Source organism: Diadema antillarum, unplaced genomic scaffold, assembly GCF_040938485.1.
Source record: "Diadema antillarum isolate AM-2024a unplaced genomic scaffold, OU_Dant_1.0 seq00000097_RagTag, whole genome shotgun sequence".
Taxonomy (NCBI): Eukaryota; Metazoa; Echinodermata; class Echinoidea; order Diadematoida; family Diadematidae; genus Diadema; species Diadema antillarum.
In genome coordinates, this window is record NW_027271186.1 from 653,401 (window position 1) to 671,118 (window position 17,718).

General features: G+C 39.3%; 1 protein-coding gene across 2 annotated transcripts; it reads left to right on the forward strand.

The window, feature by feature from the left end:
- Positions 1–267: 267 nt before the first annotated feature.
- LOC139726721 (serine/arginine-rich splicing factor 7-like) lies at positions 268–15,638 on the forward strand. Of its 2 annotated transcripts, none has more exons than XM_071637713.1 (5): positions 268–401; positions 7,512–7,753; positions 9,102–9,323; positions 11,433–11,504; positions 13,795–15,638. In XM_071637713.1, exons 2-5 carry the CDS (start codon positions 7,533–7,535, stop codon positions 13,799–13,801), a joined length of 522 nt encoding a protein of 173 aa, XP_071493814.1. In that variant the 5' UTR covers positions 268–401; positions 7,512–7,532; the 3' UTR covers positions 13,802–15,638. The 2 variants fall into 2 exon arrangements, with proteins under 2 accessions (XP_071493814.1, XP_071493815.1); XM_071637714.1 differs by having other exon boundaries at positions 289–401; positions 7,517–7,753.
- The last annotated feature ends 2,080 nt before the right edge of the window (positions 15,639–17,718 follow it).

Genomic DNA, 17,718 nt, shown 5'->3' on the forward strand with positions numbered 1-17,718 from the left:
CAGTACAGTGTACTAGTAAAAGCCACGCCTAAGATCATGAGCACCCTGTACGTGATGGTATGCGTACAGTGTGCCTACGTGCATTTGCGGTGGTATTGTACGTACAGCGAATGTACATGCAGCGAATGAGCGCTCGTAGAAATCAGGCTGTGCGTGTGCGTGCGTTACAAGCAGCCCTACACACGCCGTAGGATATGATAAATCGGCCCTGATATCCAGCAGCAAAAATCCTACACCAAAAGCACGGTACTTACATGCACATGCATACGCACATGTACGAATCGGGTGTATCTTTCCGCTGGCAAAAAGACTGACTCGACTGGGCAGGGCATCAAGTACATCAAAGGCTAGCTAGCTAAAATTACACATTACGGAGCCATATCTTTAATTTCAGTCATTCGGTACGTATATTTAGAAGTAAGATGGGCAGGCCGTAAGATGTGGATCTCAACCGATGAGACTCAGAGCAGAAGCAAGTAGTTTTTCTGCGCTAAATGCACTGTGCAATGTGTAATGCGACTAATGGGGTTTGTGTCTGGGAGTCTCTGTAGGCCCTACACTCAGACGATTTGAAACAATGAGTGTTGTGAGCAAGGAGATTGTGAGCGTGTGTGTGAATGAATGTGGGGAAACTGCGTACAGCTGTACAGAGCGTATAAAAAAAAAGAAAAAGAAAGAGAAGGTAATTAAACTTTGGAGGGCTACCATTTCATACATGTAATTGTCAGCTCTGGAAAGTGCAATGTTGATGTGAATGATGGTGAGGAAAGAGGAACTTTTCCTCTTTCCATTGATAGGTCCTACTAACTAGAGTCTAGTCTAGGTCTATCATTAGTATCAATCATGTCTAATGAATTTTACACACACACACAGCCCAGTTGCTGAAACTATACACAGCCCAGTCGCTGTAAATAGCGACAGGGCTGTCTGTACCGTCACGATCCACAACACAAAGTCAAGAGAGTCCAGCGATCGCGTTGCAGTCGCTTTGAGTTTTGATACTTTAGATCATTTTTGTCACCTCAAGCTCATCTAATGTAAATCTTCATTAATGAGACTGAGAGTTCATATCTACATCATCATACATGTGTGCTATCAATATTGACATGCACATTTTACAACTTACCGAAAATGATGATTAGACTCTATATCACATACATTGTATTATCAGTCTGGGAAACCCGCTCATGAGGACTGCCCCATCTGCCTCATCTAGCGGCTTGATCCGACTAAATATTTTCAGTGCTTTTTTCTGCAGCTCTCACCTCTCCGCGCACGAATCAGCCTCCTGAAGCTGAAGTCTGACATCTTTTTACAAAAATTGGTAACGAAAAAAATAAAATCAGTACTAACCTGATCTTGTGCATGTATATTCCAAATTACTATTCCACACTGATAGAGTAGGTGGGTACTCCAGTTTGTTTTGTGGAATCCCGCGATGCGACGTTACATCACATCACGCATCCAGCATACAGACAGCGCGCAAGCTGTGAGATTTTGAGATTGTGCACGCACTGGAGGATACTGTATCCTCCGATGCATGTGCAAGCTCGCTAGTATCCTCCAGTGCGTGCGCAAGCTCCCTCTCAAAATTTTCTAATTGTTGCAGAATACTAGTACTGGCCCGAACCTGAATTTTACTTGCCCGAAATGAAAATCTAAAGATATAAGAAAATGATATAGAAAATCACTTGTGATTAAAGCTAAGGGCTTGATGAAACCCAATTATTTGAATAAACAGCATATGTGGGGAGTATTGGTTAGATAGTGTTGGTGTTGGATTGGTGGGACTTTTTCACATACAACATGTAAGTGTTGGGAAGTAAAGATGGCTTCAAAACTTTTTGCTTACCCAATTTGGGCAAGCATTTTTTCTCATTGTTTCAAAACACTTGCCCAGCTTTGATTTTTTACTTGCCCCGGGCAATCAGGCTAGTGCTTAAGTAGCACCCTGAAGGTTAGAAGAAGCCCTAAACACAAACCTGCAGTCATGAGCAGGCTGGCCTGTGAATAGTGTTACCACTGTCATTGAGAGATCTCATCCATTCAGTGAGACATGCATCGTTCCTTTCATGTGACACTCAAAACTTGGAAAAAGTGTACTGATACATTGACATGGTTGTCTTTTAAGTTCATGTGATCGGTCATGCATTTGTCACCATAATAAGGTATTAATAGAAAGAAGAGTTCCTCTTTCCTCACAACCAGCATTGCACTCTCCAGAGCAGACAATTATGAAATGGTACCTCATTCCCGTGAACCACCACGCACTGAGCAGCTGGCGAGCTTTACTGTTGCTTGGAACGCCGTTTGACAAATGATAACGACATAGGTATACCATCACTCAAGTGACTAAAGCCCGCCTAGCTTGGCCTTTAGATGAATGGTATCTGTCTCCTCACGGTGGGCTTCTTATCTGATGTTGAAACATGTATGGTCAGCCCTCCGTTTAAGAGACAGATCTACTCGTGTCACTTTGCTATGCAAAATTATTGATCAGCGCGGGACAATAGATTGTCAGCTAAAAATGCCCTTTAAAGGGAATTTCAGCCTCACTGAAATTAGCTCAACTGGAATATGTAGGCCTAATTTAGCCCTATTTTATGTTTTGCTGGCCGATTTTATACATTAATCCGAAAAAATCCTGTTTTTTTTTTTTTTGCACAGGTCTGTCAACCATCTTCCAGAACACAACGCTATTCAAATCAACTACCGCGCATGCGCACAGATACCTGCAGCTACAGACGAGCAGCTAGCTTCTTCACTCGCTGAGTGGGATCTTCGCTGGCTGGGCGTGAAGAGACAGATACCACCAGTTTAGCCTAGCATGCACTGCGATTTTGACAATTGCATCAAGCACTGCGCAATATCGCCTCGCATGCCTCTGGCTGCTCTCCGCTTCAGGACTATCAAGCTTTACATTTACAATATTGCACTGCAGAAATTGCTGTGATCATGCCGCAAAGTGTAAGGAAGTCTGCGATACAATAGCTTCCACTTTTGAACATCTTAGCCAGCCACAGTTACATAAATAGTTTTTATGTCTCCTTCATCCATCCGCTGCCACTGCAATTTGCACAAACCACCTGCGCAGGAGAGGTGTGTGTGCGTGTGTGTGTGTGTGTGCATGTAGTGGTTGCCGGTAAATGGCTGTGTAGGCGGTAAGAGAGTTACGGATTGGGATACAATCTTATTTAATTTTTGTTGTTGTTTATTTCGCAGAATAATTTTGGCAATGACAGTGGACATGTTTAAGCTCTTTGAGTAGGTTAATTAGTGATCCCCTGCTTGAGATATATTGCAATATCCATTCATTTAAAATCACAAATGGAAGGCAAAAGTTTCCCCCAGTTCAGTTGCATCGTGTGCCGTGCACAGCCCAGCAGCACACCCTCTGCTCGATCACGCCGCGTAAGGAAGGGCGAGCAATGGTGTGGCGTACTGTGCTTTCATTTTTCCCACACACACTGCATCCCAACACGAGATCCTACACACATGTACACATTACCGGAACATAATGCTGTCAAACCCGCGGTGCCTGATTAGTGATAGGTACTCAAATTCTCTTGCACTACTTAATTAGGGTAAAATCTCACACGGATAATATAGAGGCATAAAGTGCATGATTGCCATTTTTATGCCTCCGCCACAAGAGTGTCGCCGGAGGCAATACGTTTTGGGGTTGTCTGTCCGTCCGTCCGTCCGTAATCAATTTTGTGGACGGCATAACTGAAAAACCGTTTGAGGTATCCTAATGAAACTTGGCATGTATATATGTATGAATGGGCGAAGTTGTGCCCATCAACTTTTGGGCACACATGCTCAAGGTAAAAGGTCAAGGTCAAATGCACAAAATTTCACTATTTCCCTCATATCTATGCAATGCCTAAAAGTATTTTCTTGAAACTTAGTTTTTACATAAACTACCAAATAAAGATTCTCCAGAGAGAGTTTTGTGTCATGAGGTCAAAGGTCAAGTGAAAATGTTAAAATTTCACTTTTTTCTCCATATCTCACAAATAGTTCAAGGTATCTTCATGGAATTTAGTACATATGCATGCACTGACTGGCAGTGATTATGAAAATGTAGGGGTCATGGGTCAAAGGTCAGGTTGGTCAAAGGTCAATGTCAACTTCTCAAAATTTCACTATTTTCCTCTTATCTATGCCAGCAGGACTTTTTCTTGAAACTTAGTGTAATGCAAATATTACCCAATAGAGATTCTCTGGGAAGTTTCTGGCCATAAGGTCAAAGGTCAAGTGAAAGTGCTAAATTTCACTTCTTCATTAAACTTATGAAAGGGTCAAAAGTCAAGTAAAAATCCTCAAATGCCCAAATACCGGCACTCTTAGACAATATAGCCATTCATCCAATTAAACCTAGTTCAATGAAAGTGAACATTCAACACATTTGTAACAAACCTGTCATTTTAATATTTTGCCGATATGTATTATGTGAAACTATCATCACTCATTGTCAAGACATTGTACTATAGACCTATTAGGAGAACCCTGCATTATGGCGAGGCATACCAGTCGCCATAGCAACATTTCTAGTTTTAGTCATTTTTTTTTTTTTTTACTTTTGCAAGTTTGCGGCCCTCCTCTATATGAGGGGATTTCATGAAGATTCCAAGATGTAGTCTCCGCGGAACATATCCCTGACGACCAGATTCAGACCTATCTTTTGGTCAATGCAATGCCAATGCAGTGCTCACTCACTGTCTTGTCTGCACATCTGTAGAAAACCCCACATATTTATGAGCAGTCTGTTAGCAGTTGTTATTTCTGAGCTGAAGTAACATTAATGGAGAATATTGAAAGGTAGAATGAGGAAGAGCAAGAGATACAGAGAAACCACTGCACTAGGTTTATTTTTCCTGTCTCCCAAATTGATATTGCTGCATTCTCTCAATCCTTATGTTTATGAAGGTGGACTTGTCCTTTAATTACGCTGTCACATGATTAAGATGACAATGACTAGGTGTTATACTTAAGACAGTGTGATGTGCATGACCAGCATGACGAGCAACACCACTCTAACTGTCTGTAGTTTCTAGCTGATCGATGATCCAACCCAAAAAAACAATAGAACTGCATAGAGTCCGATTTTAACAAGGTAAATGTATACAGCCATATGCTCATATGTGGTTGTATCCGTACAGTCTAGCCCGAGTCGCTGAATACAGCCACACACTTGTAACCGTGCTGTGTGGCCTACAATGTATGCCCGCTGCTGAGCTGGAAACAGCCTCATCAACAGACAATGCAGTATCTTATACCACCATTACAATGAAAGTCGCCTAATTTTTCTGACATTCTACTTTCTAGACTAATTTCCAATCAATTCTCATCGTCTTTTTTTCTTCGCTTTTCCAGTCTTGTCATTGGCGTTCCTCTGTTTGGCTGCAAGTTTTCTTGAAGAAGAGCTCACTTCATTCCCAAATGCCCCTGGTTAAGTTCATTTTCATTTCATGATTGATGGACAGCACAGCAGCCAGCCAGATATCGCTGGTTGGCTAGCCCTACCATGGCCATGTGTATCCTGTACGCTGTACGTACTCAATGTACAAGGAAGCGCTACTGAATGTTTTCAGAGAATATGCACCGAATTTGATGTGCACACATTTACGTTTACGTGCTGTATGTGCTACAGTGTACACAGCCAAAGGCAACACTATAGCCTTATCAAGACTGTCATAGTGGTGCGATTGATCCTTATCAATCGCAAATCCCCCAATCAATTACAACATAGTAGCTTTTTATTGACTTTTAATCTATCTTTACGAAACAAAGATGGTTAGAATGGAATGTAAAAGTAGTTAAAAGTTAGAATGGGGTGTAAAATATTGTAAGTAAGTAAAGTTGTTTAGAAAGTATGAAATTGATGTAATTCTTTTTTCTCTTCGCGAGGTGGTGTATGATGTACAGCTCTATACATTGCCAGTTGATGTGGCTTGAGTGATATCATATCTCACTTCCGTTTGAATATGAAAACAGTCTAATCACATGTGTTTGGCTAGGTATCAAGTAACAAATGTGCATTGATACAAAGTGCATGTCAAAGGTACACCTATTTTATTCCATGGTTTGAATTTAAACCTCCTTCGTTAATTCAGCCCTTTATGTTCTAAGTAATAGTGATATGAAATCAGAACAATATTGCTAGTCTGGACTCGCTGGTGCTGGTAATGACACATGGCACAAATGTGTGATATGCCTCAAGTGTTAGTTGGTTTGAGTCAACTGTAGGCAAATGCTGGAAGTGAGCCTATTTAGAATATTATACCTGGCTCTCCTGTACCAGAGCATGACCTAGCTACTAGTATTTTGGAACAGAATTACAGGGGCATATTTAATGATAATGCCAGGATGTTGTAGGTGGAGCACATAGGACATACTGGATCTAGACACCTGCTTTTAGAGACTCTGGACCCTGGATTCACAGGAATGACTTCTTGATGCCTTTGTCATTGTGATGATGCCAGGCCATGATGTGTCATTACATGTAACCCTGTTGCTAGAGCAGTCAAGTCAAATAAGTTCAACATGTCAAAGACGAGCACAGAAAAAGCCCTGTAACTGTGGTAGGATTTTTTGTCCCCGCCGAACGAGTTCGAGCAGGGGACTATGAAACGGGCTCCGTACGTGTGTGTGTCCGTGTGTCCGTCCGTCCGTCCGTCCGTCCGTGCGTCCGTCCGTGTGTGCGTCCGTGTGTGATCAAAATCTTCAATTTGCTACTTCTCTGTCATTATGAGCCAATTTTGATTCTGTTTGCTTTATATGATAGCACTACATGGGAGCTTTGAAACTTCAACACAGAATTTCAGTCGTGACCTTTGACCTTGACCTTTGACCTATATTGTACATTTTGCTACAAAATGCTACTCCTTCGCCATTTCTAACCCGATTTCGATTCCGTTTGCTTTATGTGATGGCACTAGGTGAGGGCTTCAAAACTTCTACACAGAATTTTGACCTTTGACTTCTTTGACCTTTGACCTTGATTTTTTGACCTATATTGTACATTTTGCTACAAAATGCTACTCCTTCGCCATTTCTAACCCGATTTCGATTCCGTTTGCTTTATGTGATGGCACTAGGTGAGGGCTTCAAAACTTCTACACAGAATTTTGACCTTTGACCTTGATTTTTGACCTATATTGTACATTGGCTACAAAATGCTACTCCTTCGCCATTTCTAACCCGATTTCGATTCTGTTTCCTTTATGTGATGGCACTAGGTGAGGGCTTCAAAACTTCTACACAGAATTTTGACCTTTGACTTCTTTGACCTTTGACCTTGATTTTTTACCTATATTGTACATTTTGCTACTAAATGCTACTTCCGGCGGGGACATATATTACGCACCGCGTAATTTCTACTTTTCCTTGTTTTTCAAGAGTTGATCAGTACTGCAAGTCATCCAAGGCATCTGATATTGTTCTGTTGTTTACTTGATGTCTGTTGTGACTACTGTTCATGCATGTTTTGTGTTGTATTTCCATAGCTCAGGCGAGGTCGGGAGAAGATGTCCAGATATGGAAGATCATCAAGCGGCTCCTCCTCTAGCAGCAAGGTCTACGTAGGTAACCTTGGAAATGATGCCAGCAAATCAGAGCTTGAGAAGAAGTTCAGCTACTACGGCCACCTGAAACACGTGTGGATCGCCAGGAACCCACCAGGCTTCGCTTTCATTGAGTTTGAGGATTCACGGGATGCAGCAGATGCAGTGAAGGAACTGGATGCTACGTGAGTATTATCAGCAGTAATGTCTCACAATGAATTAGTTCAAGGACACAACCACCTTCATATACATGTAGATTGAGAGAATGCAGCAATGTCAGTAGAGCACATTGCTGAAAATCAGACAAACCATTCAAAGGTTATGACTTTTCAAAGTTTCTGTAAAGTCACTGCTGGATGAGAAGGCTATTGTACTACAGTGTATGATGTCACATGCATAGAACGATATAAGGAAAATACAAGCATTTGACAAAATTTCCTTCTTTTTTTTTTAAGTACACATCCCTCGACTTGTTACTGATGTATGTCAAGGGTAATATCATTCCCCTTTCCTTCCGTAAGAGGCAAGTCCAGTGCTCTTTTGTTATGCGAGCAAACTGAAAATATGTTGAATTTTCCTTATATTTTCTTTATACCGCTCTATGCATGTGACATCACAAGCTGAAGTAGTCTTCTCGTCCAGTGATGGCGCCATTTAAACTTCAAAAATTCAAAACTTTTGAACGGATTGCCTGATTTTCCTCAAACTGTCAGTGATGTGTTCTACTAATATTGCTGCATTCTCTGAGTCCTTATATATGTGAAGGTGAACAGAAAGTCATAGTGTCTGCCTCGTACAAATTGGAATCCTATTAGTAATACCAAAAAAAAAAAAAAAAAAAATAGTAATAATAGTAATAATGACAATTTGATTCCCAAACTCCATGGTGTAAGCCCTTCAAATATCCAGGGTTGACTTTATCATGACTCACTTGAATCAACAGTCCCGCTTACACACACAAAAAAGAAATGAACAGTGTGTGAATGTTACTTCTGTTTGCATGAAAGTGAGTACCTTTGCAATATTGCAATAGTTCTTACGCACATTTCATGACATCTGGTCATTTACTTACAGGAAAACTATAAATAAATGTATCAAAAGCAAAGCTTCACATCACATGGTGAATGATTGAGCTCATACATGGCACACACACACACACACACACACACACACAAACACATGCAAGTAGTTCAGGTACAAGCTGTAAAACAATGGTGACAGTGCAGCAAGAACTGGACAATTTGAACAGTAATGATAACTGTGATTTCAGTATGTCATCTAGAATTTAAAAAGGCATTTGATAATAGACATTCAATCACGTCACTGTAATGCTGCAAGTTAAACACTTTCCATTTGGGACAATGGTCTCCAACAGTAATGTGATCAATAATGGACGACAAGGATAAGCTGTACTGCACTATAACCTGGTAGTTTTAAGATCCCCTCCCTTATGCTTTCTCTGGCTTTACATTTTATCCCATGCATCTCTCTTGTTAACAACCTAACTTCCTGTTGTGCACTTGAATTCACCAGCAACATTTGCGGCCAGAGAGCCCGGGTGGAAATGTCCAATGGAGACTCGCGCAGGCGTGGCTACAGAGGAGGTGGCGGTGGAGGTGGGAGATTCGGGGGCAGCCGCGGGGGTCCACCCAGGGGGGAGAGCCGATGCTATGAATGCGGAGAGGTCGGACACTTTGCTCGCGAATGTCGCCGCAGGTCAGGAGGTGGGAGTAGCCGTCGTCGAAGTTACTCCAGGTAAGTGGCAGATATGAAAAAAGTAAAAAATTAAGAGGCAGAAAGTTTTCACAATTGTGGCAATAAAAGGAAAACCAAAAGAGTATTAACAAATTTAAAAGAATTCCCAGAAAAGGAAGCATGAATCCTCTTCCAATGTCATTGAGATTTTCTGTGAATAAAAGGATTTTTAAAATCATTCTTATTGCATCAATGTACTAAATGATATATCATATCACTGGTTTTTGTATTTCACCAGTAGTTGATGAATGCTGTGTATGTTGATTTTTTCATATATGTCTTTCTTTGCTGATGAAAAATAAATGTGAAAGACTGGAATTAATGTGCAAGAATACCTATGAACTTTTATGTTAATCTGTGTGATTTCTCCCAGGAACCAGGAATTTCGCCAAATTCAGACACTTGATCTGTCTATTTTTTTCTTGTTTTTGTTTTTGTTTTTTGCTTTGTGTGTGTGTAAAGATCAGACATTTTGCATTTGCGTAATAGTTCAATAATATACCATTCAAAACATTTATTTCTTTTTAATGCAAATTTGAATTGTATTGTTTTATTTTTATTTATAGTGTTGCTTCTAATTTAATATCTAACATGGTCAGGATTCTGTGACCATTCCCTGATTACTCCTTCCCTCCTTTTCAGGACTCTCTTGTTAGTGGCTTGACAGCCCGTATCTAACGCCCAGTAAATTCTCCAGTGAACGACCATGTCGCAACACTGCGCCTTCCTTCATGGGGTAGTTGACGGAATGTGATCTTTTCATGATAGGATATCAGATCCGGTGATGGAGAAAAGATCGCAGGCCGTTAAAAAGCCCCACGTCTGCCTCACACACACCTTTACTACAAATCTGCACTTCATGCGGCTTTAAAAAAAGAAAGAAATATGCGGCAAAAAGTCCCCGTCAAAATTCGACGCAAGTTTCCGGCTTCAAGAGAAGCCCCATGCCGTCCATGTCGTCTTATATCCACGGGGGCTGTGGCACGACGAAATGCACGCTCTGTCGTTTGCGAGGATGTCTGCTAAGATCTCTGTTGCTGCCCTTCATTTGGTTACGACTTCAGGGTTATGCTAGTTTCGTCAGTTCTGCACGTGTAATAAAAGATCACATATGCGTCTGTGGCGTCCTCAGTCTTAGCGCGTCCTTCTGCGTCCTGTAGTTCCCTGCACTGCTGGCAATAAGGGGGGTTCTTTATCCCCTCCTTGTCATTTCTTCACCTTTGTTTTTCCAGTGGAGGAAAACAGGTAGTAAGTGCAAGGTTTCTTTTACTGTAGCAACATAAACATGACAAGAAATGCTTAGGATGATTGATAAGTGGTTGATGTGTTATGTACAGAATCCTGATGCATGAGTGATTTTATGTCTTAGCAAACTTTGATGGCAATGAGCAGAGATAGATCCTTGAAGTGAATAGAGTTAAACTGGGCAATTTGCAGTTACAATTGTAGTAAGGTTTTTATACAAGAATACAAAAGAAGTACAAATTGAAAAAGACTTCAGAGGTTAGGAACTGATGTAAGTCTTGTACCAGATTTTTAAGTGGTGATTAAAAAAAAGAAAAAAAAGAATTATAACATTTTTCTTCTTGTTTCCTGACACCTTTTCCCTTTCTTTGCAATTTCCTTCTCACCCACGAAGGTTTTAACGAGGGTTTTTTTTATTATTATTATTTTTTCTAAGTACACATATTTGGTGTGTAAACTTTTGATTTTTTAAGTTTGACCCTTCCATTACTTTGTTGCTACTTGAAAAAAGATGATGATAGGATGAAATAGAGTAAAAGCTCAATAGATCAATGCTTCCAACAGCCTTAGTTGTGTGAGAATATTTGTGTTTCTTGCTTTTTTCAAGATTCTTTAACTTTTATGGAAAATATTTAAAGGATCTTTACAGTTCTGTTCATCAATTATTCACCCAGCACTTTGATAGTTAGTTATCTTGTCAGGGTCAGATTCATTCTGTAATCACCAATATTTCTTAGAGAGGGTCGTATATGTATGTATTTCAGAAACAAGGGGCAGTCATTGCAAATTATTTAGCAACAAGGAGGACCCCTTGAGCAGCATGTGCTGGGTCAGTGTGTAACGTTCTCCAACTTTATGTTTCAGGTCCCGGTCCCGCTCCCGCTCACCTGCTCCACGACGCAGCGAGCGTAGCCGCAGCCGGAGTAGGAGCAGGAGGTACGTTCAGTTGCAGCTAGAGTCATGGAAGAATGCTATGCATGCAATCCTTGCTTGAAAAGAGCACTTAAAGGGAAATGAAACTCAAATATACATGCGGATTGAGTGACTGCACATAGCAATGTTAGTAGAATACATCAGTGAAAGTTTGAGGAAAATCAGATAGTCTGTTGAAAAGTTAATGAGTTTTGGGAGTTTCAGTTCCTCCATCGCTAGATAAGAAGAGTATACATTTTGTGACATCATGTATGGAAAATAATACATGGAAAATATAAAGAAAATTCTACATATTTTCTCTTTTCTAGCCTAATAAAAGAGCTCTTGACTCGCCTCTTAGAAAGCAGGGGGAATGATTGCCTTTTTCAAGGCAAGGGTATATGTACTTGTCATTTGAAAAAAAAAAAATGCTTTTTAAAAATCTGTTACAGCACAAAATGCAGTCTTCTCATCCAGCAGTGGAGGCTCCGAAACTTGAAAAATTCATAACTTTTGATTTGAAGGAATTGTGCGAATTTCCTCAAACTTTCATTGTTGTGTGCTGCCAATATTGCTGCATTTAGTCAATCCACTTTTATATTTGGGTTGCATGTATAGGACATTAACTAAAATGTGCCTATAGGAAAGTGGGGGTAAAGTGCCTGGTAATGCTTTCTTTGAGACTTTCCTGAAAGTGTTCATTCCAAAGTAACCTGCTGTTTGTCATATGCAACAATTTTGATAATCTTGTAAATGTGTTCAACTAAGCAACATAGATGTTTATTTCATGAAAAGATAAATTGTATTTCCTGTGGTTCATTTTCTGTGCTTGGTTTCTGACATTTGTGGGGAGAAAAAAAAAGTTTCACTTTCATTACTGTTTGCTTGTATACTTCTGAGGTTGGGATCCTTTCCAGGGTCTTTTTATTTTGCACATAGTGAATATTTGGCCATTAAAGAAAATTGGATGCACTGGGGGTACCTTCATGTCATGGTGCCGTAAGAGGTCACATGACAAGGTCAAAGGTCATTTGCGGTCATACGTTAAAGTTTACTTGAAAGACTCTTATCATGCATCACTCAGCACATGTTGCTACAATGGCATTCAAACTTGGGTGATGGTAGATGTCTCTTGGGAAGTTGAAGGTAACCACAAGGTCAAAGGTAACAGACAGGGGTCAACGAACTTTTAAGGCCCAATGTTAAGTTTTTGGGGCGCATTTCGTTTATGGCTCATAAATTTTGATCCCTTTGTCTGTTTGTGACCAAACTTGGATGGAAGATGTCCCTTGGAGAGGTGAAGGTCATCACAAGGTCAAAGGTCACAGACAGGGGTTAAAGGGAAGGTAAACCCAAAGAACAATGTGGATTGAGTGAAAGCAGCAACATTAGTAGAACACATCAGTGAAAGTTTGAGGAAAATCGGATAACCGATGCAAAAGTTACGAATTTTTAAAGTTTTGGTGTTGGAACCGCTGGATGAGGAGACTACTAGAGGATATGACGTATGAGTGGACAACAATACAAAGAAAATATAAAGGAAATTCAACAAAAATTCACTTTTCTAGAATTATGAAAAAACAATGGACCAACCGCTTTCAGAAAGCAAGAGGAATAATTGCTACCCCTAACATATATTCAATATCAACTTGATGGAATTTGTAATTTTCATGAAAAATGGATTTTTGCAGAATTTTCTTTAGATTTTCTTGGTATTGTTGTCCACTCATACGTCATAACCTCTAGTAGTCTCCTCATCCAGCGGTTCCAACATCAAAACTTTAAAAATTCATAACTTTTGCATCGATTGTCCGATTTTCTTCAAACTTTCACTGATGTGTTCCACTAATGCTGCTGCTTTCACTCAATCCACATTGTTCTTGGGGTTTATCTTCCCTTTAACAAACTTTAAGGGCCCAATGTTAAGTTTTTATAGCGCGTTTCGATTATGGCTCATTACTTTTGATCCCTTTGTCCGATTGTGACCAAACTTGGATGGTTAATGTCCCTTGGGGTGTTGAAGGTCACCACAAGGTCAAAGGTCATAAGCAGGTCAATTAACTTCTGGGAGTTATAAAGAATATTAATTCGTTGTACGCGAATGGGCGAGACACAATTAGGCACTTGCCTTGTTTCATATCTTTGGACTTTCTTCTCGGGCAAGTAAAATTCATGTTCAGGCAAGTGTTCTGTAACAACTTTAAAATCTGCTTGCCTGGTCAGGCAAGTGGTATAAAAAAAAGTTTTTGTAGCACTCTGTGTAATATGTTACCTGTTATTCATGAAACTTTTTGCCCTTTCTTTTATCTTGCAGCCGCTGAGAAGCAAATGCTATTCCACAACTTCACATCCTGTGCTTTATTTGTAAGTTGTAAGGCTCGGTTTTCTGGTATCTCATTGTAACACAATGTAATCGGATTTTAAAAATGCCACATTTTTTTTCCCCTTCCTTTTTATGAAATAATGTTTTGAGCAAAGTATTCTACTCAGAGTCCCACAAGGTGAGGTGGTTATTCTCTGTGCATCCATTGTTTGGTTTCAGATATTCCCCCTAATGAGCTTTCTGACTTAGATGAGATTATAGTAATGATCAGCCCTTAAGAAATCAGCACTGTAACTTGTACAGAATAAGTATCATTCCAAATTTTCCATCATGGCACAAATGTCAGGCATAGTGCATTGCATCTGATTGTGTCATCTTTACCTTTTGTAGAACATGCTGAAGCAGTGTAGATATGTGAATGAATGGTGATGTACAATTGTATGTAGGAGTAACAAGATTTTTTTTTAATAGTTTATTTGTTGTAGTCATAAATAGACAAGTAATTACAACAAGGGTGAGTTTGAACTGTTGTCCAAAACATTTCTCTCTCTTTTTCTTTTTTTTTTTTTAGTCATCTGAATTTTGTCATACTTTGAGTCTTTTGTCTCATGTCAGTTTCCACATAAAAGACTGGAGCTGAAGGCTACATACCAGCTCACTGATGTTGTAATCATGTCCAGTTAATTTTCTAAGGTTACCAACTTATTGCATATCAGTGAAAAATATTGTAATGTCATTGCTCACCCTTGAATACTGAAATGCATTTGATAGCATAGCCTGTGCATTTACCAACTGCCCATGTGAGAAATGTGAAAAGACATGGCACCCGGGCTGATCATAAAATATACCAAATTGTTACTAACAGTAACACTGATTATCAAATAATTACTGTGACCATGGTAGGTTAGTTAATTAATTCCTAACACACCATTTTCACTGATACCATTTAACACCAGTAATGTGTATAATCATTTTTTTTCTCTTTTTTTAGAATTATGAATTTGAAAATCAAATAGAATTGGCAATTTTGCCCATCTTTATCCAACATTTTGGACTGATATATGAGGTTTGCATATGGTTTTTGTACATATATCTTGGTATGCATCAAGGCCTGGTCACATGATACAATTGATTGCCCGTTCAGCGTCCGTATCACAAAACGGTAATAGGGTGTTATCATGACATTATGATTAATCAAGATCATGCAGCATTGCACTGGAAAGTGGTATGCGACAAACCTTATCCTAATGAAATTCTTTAAATTCTTTATGTAAGCAGAAGCCTTGTGGTGTATTTATACATTTATATGTATTTTTTTTTTGGGGGGGGGGGGAGGGTGATAGCATTTACTTCGAACCATTTGATAAAAAGTAAGCTGTGTATGTAGACATTTCTTAAGCACTTTAACAATTTCTATTTTCCCTTTCCATTACTGTCTGTGTGTGAGCTGCAACTGATCCTTTTAAATCAAAGCAGGGTTTTTTCGGTGCATGGACTTTAAAAAAATAATGATAAAAGTTTTTAGGATGATTAACATGTATGTATAAACAAAATCTGTGCCAATAAATGTAGAGTGATTACATGTTTTTAGTAGCTTGTGAAGTAGGATTTGCAACTTGACTAAAGACAAAGAGCAAAACTTGTGGCAAGAGGCTGATACACAAAGGCAAGCATGTTAACTTTTCTTGTCATTTGACCAAAGTGTAAACAGGGATGGTAATGTAAGTTTCATTATGTGTCTGTGAGAGTTATTGAAATCACAAAAATCCAGGCAACAATAAGTCTTTATCACTTTTGCCAGGGGTGGATCCAGGGAGGACCGCAACCGGCGCACGCCCCCCCCCCCTTTATTTTTTGTTGAAACAAAAGAAATAAAAAGAAAAAAAATAGGGGGAGGGGTGCGTGCGCCCCCCCCCCCCCCCCCTTTGATTTTGTAAACGCGCCCCCTCTTTACGGAATTCCTGGATCCGCCCCTGCTTTTGCTGTAAGGAATTCAGTCATGACGGCCAAATCAAGGTAAACAAGGGATGGGCTAAATGACAAATGTTAATTTTCCAAATGTTTTATCGTACCTGTACACTGTGCTATAGTGGGATCTTGCGAAATATTTTTGATACACTGAAATGTCTTATCTGGTCGGTGTGTGGTAAAGTTATACACTTTCAAAAGATGTTGCAGAGCTCAATGCATAAATACACACACATACACACAAACACACGCAGAAAGAAAAATGGTCCCACACATAGATATTGAAGTTGTCAGACATCATGTTCCCTCACATACAGATTACTGTCCTGGGTACAAAGAGCAAATATCATAATCTCACAACCTTCTTATAGTGGATTTCGCTCTTATAAATGCCTCTCTTGCTACATGTATACTTGTGCTTGGACTTCTCAGAGTGTATTCTCTAAAGAGTATTTTGTATTTTGCCTGAAATAATAATGGGTTTAAGATAATGACATTAAAAAATTTGAATTGTTGGAATTGACATAAGAGGGGATAAAGGGTTAATAAAAACAGTACTCATTTGAATTGGAAAGTTGTAACACTAGGTATTTTGCCCTTCACAAAACATAAGGATGATAGAAATGATCTGTTGATGTTCATGAATTTCTTTTCGATCAGAATATAGAGTGAGAAAAAAGTAACAATAGATTCTGATCTCATCAGTGTTGAGAATGTTGTTGCTATAAAAGTAATGTATTGCCAAACCAGAGAATGTTTCAACTGTTTCCCAGAATGCTGTAATACATAATGTTCCTGTCTGTTGATGGTTGAGAATGATAGGGGTGTTATGGAATCTACCTCCTGAGAATGATGACAAGTTGCTCGCAAAAGACTCGGCACAGAGTCAGCACGGTTATTATCCGCAGCAGGTAGATATTTATAACACTATCATTTTCAACCAACTGTTTGAAGTTTATGTGTAAATATGAATTTTGTTTGCCAGCCTTGTGTATTGCATTTTTTTTTTTCATTCGTGCATGTTCACTAATAAATTACAGGATCAGTTATTGTAAATGTCAATTTCAATGAACTCTTTATGTGTATACGGTGTGTGTGTGTGTGTGTGTGTGTGTGTGCATGTTTATATGTTGTGTTTGTGTGTGCTTGTGTAAACTCCAACAACAGTAGCATACAGCTGTAACTCTGAAAATCAGAGTTTTAACATACTGTTTTGCTCCACATTCAAGTTAACTTTGATAGATGGAGTACCGGTAATAGCAGAATGAAAGAAGTGTTCATAGAAATTAAATTCATCTAAAAATACACATGTATGCTCAGGAAAATAAAACAACAATCACAAACTAAATGCACTTGATACACTAAATGAACATTCACATTCATGAGACTTGCAACAATGTTGGAATCAATACAATGAGATTACGTGATGTTCTAAAAGTTAACTATACAAGGAGAAGAAAGAATGTAGTTATAGGAGGAGAAGAGGAAGGAAAATGAAAAAGAAAATAAACAGAAGTTAACAATATACAATTGTAGGCCTAACTACCTGTCCACCCTGAATGGATCATCGCATCGAAGTTGATGAAGACTATTACCATGTACCATTTTTCCATTTGCGTTGCTGGTCTTGCACCATTTACATTGTACTTTATAAATTCTCAGTCCATACTGTAAGTGCACAGATATTGCTGAAGTGCATTAGGTCAATGTTTTTACCAATGTTCTTGTGTGGCTTATACATTCCATCAGTTGGTGGTCCAACTGCATTTTACTGTTGTCCATGCTTGTTAAGATCTATGAGAATGCATGTATGCGTGTGAGAGAGAGAAAAAAAAAATGCTTATGTTTGTGTGTCAGACAGGGTGTGATAATTCCTTTACAAGCCAATGAATTGTTGGTATGCATATGTTTGTGCACATGTGCCTCTAGCTATGGGGGTAAATACAT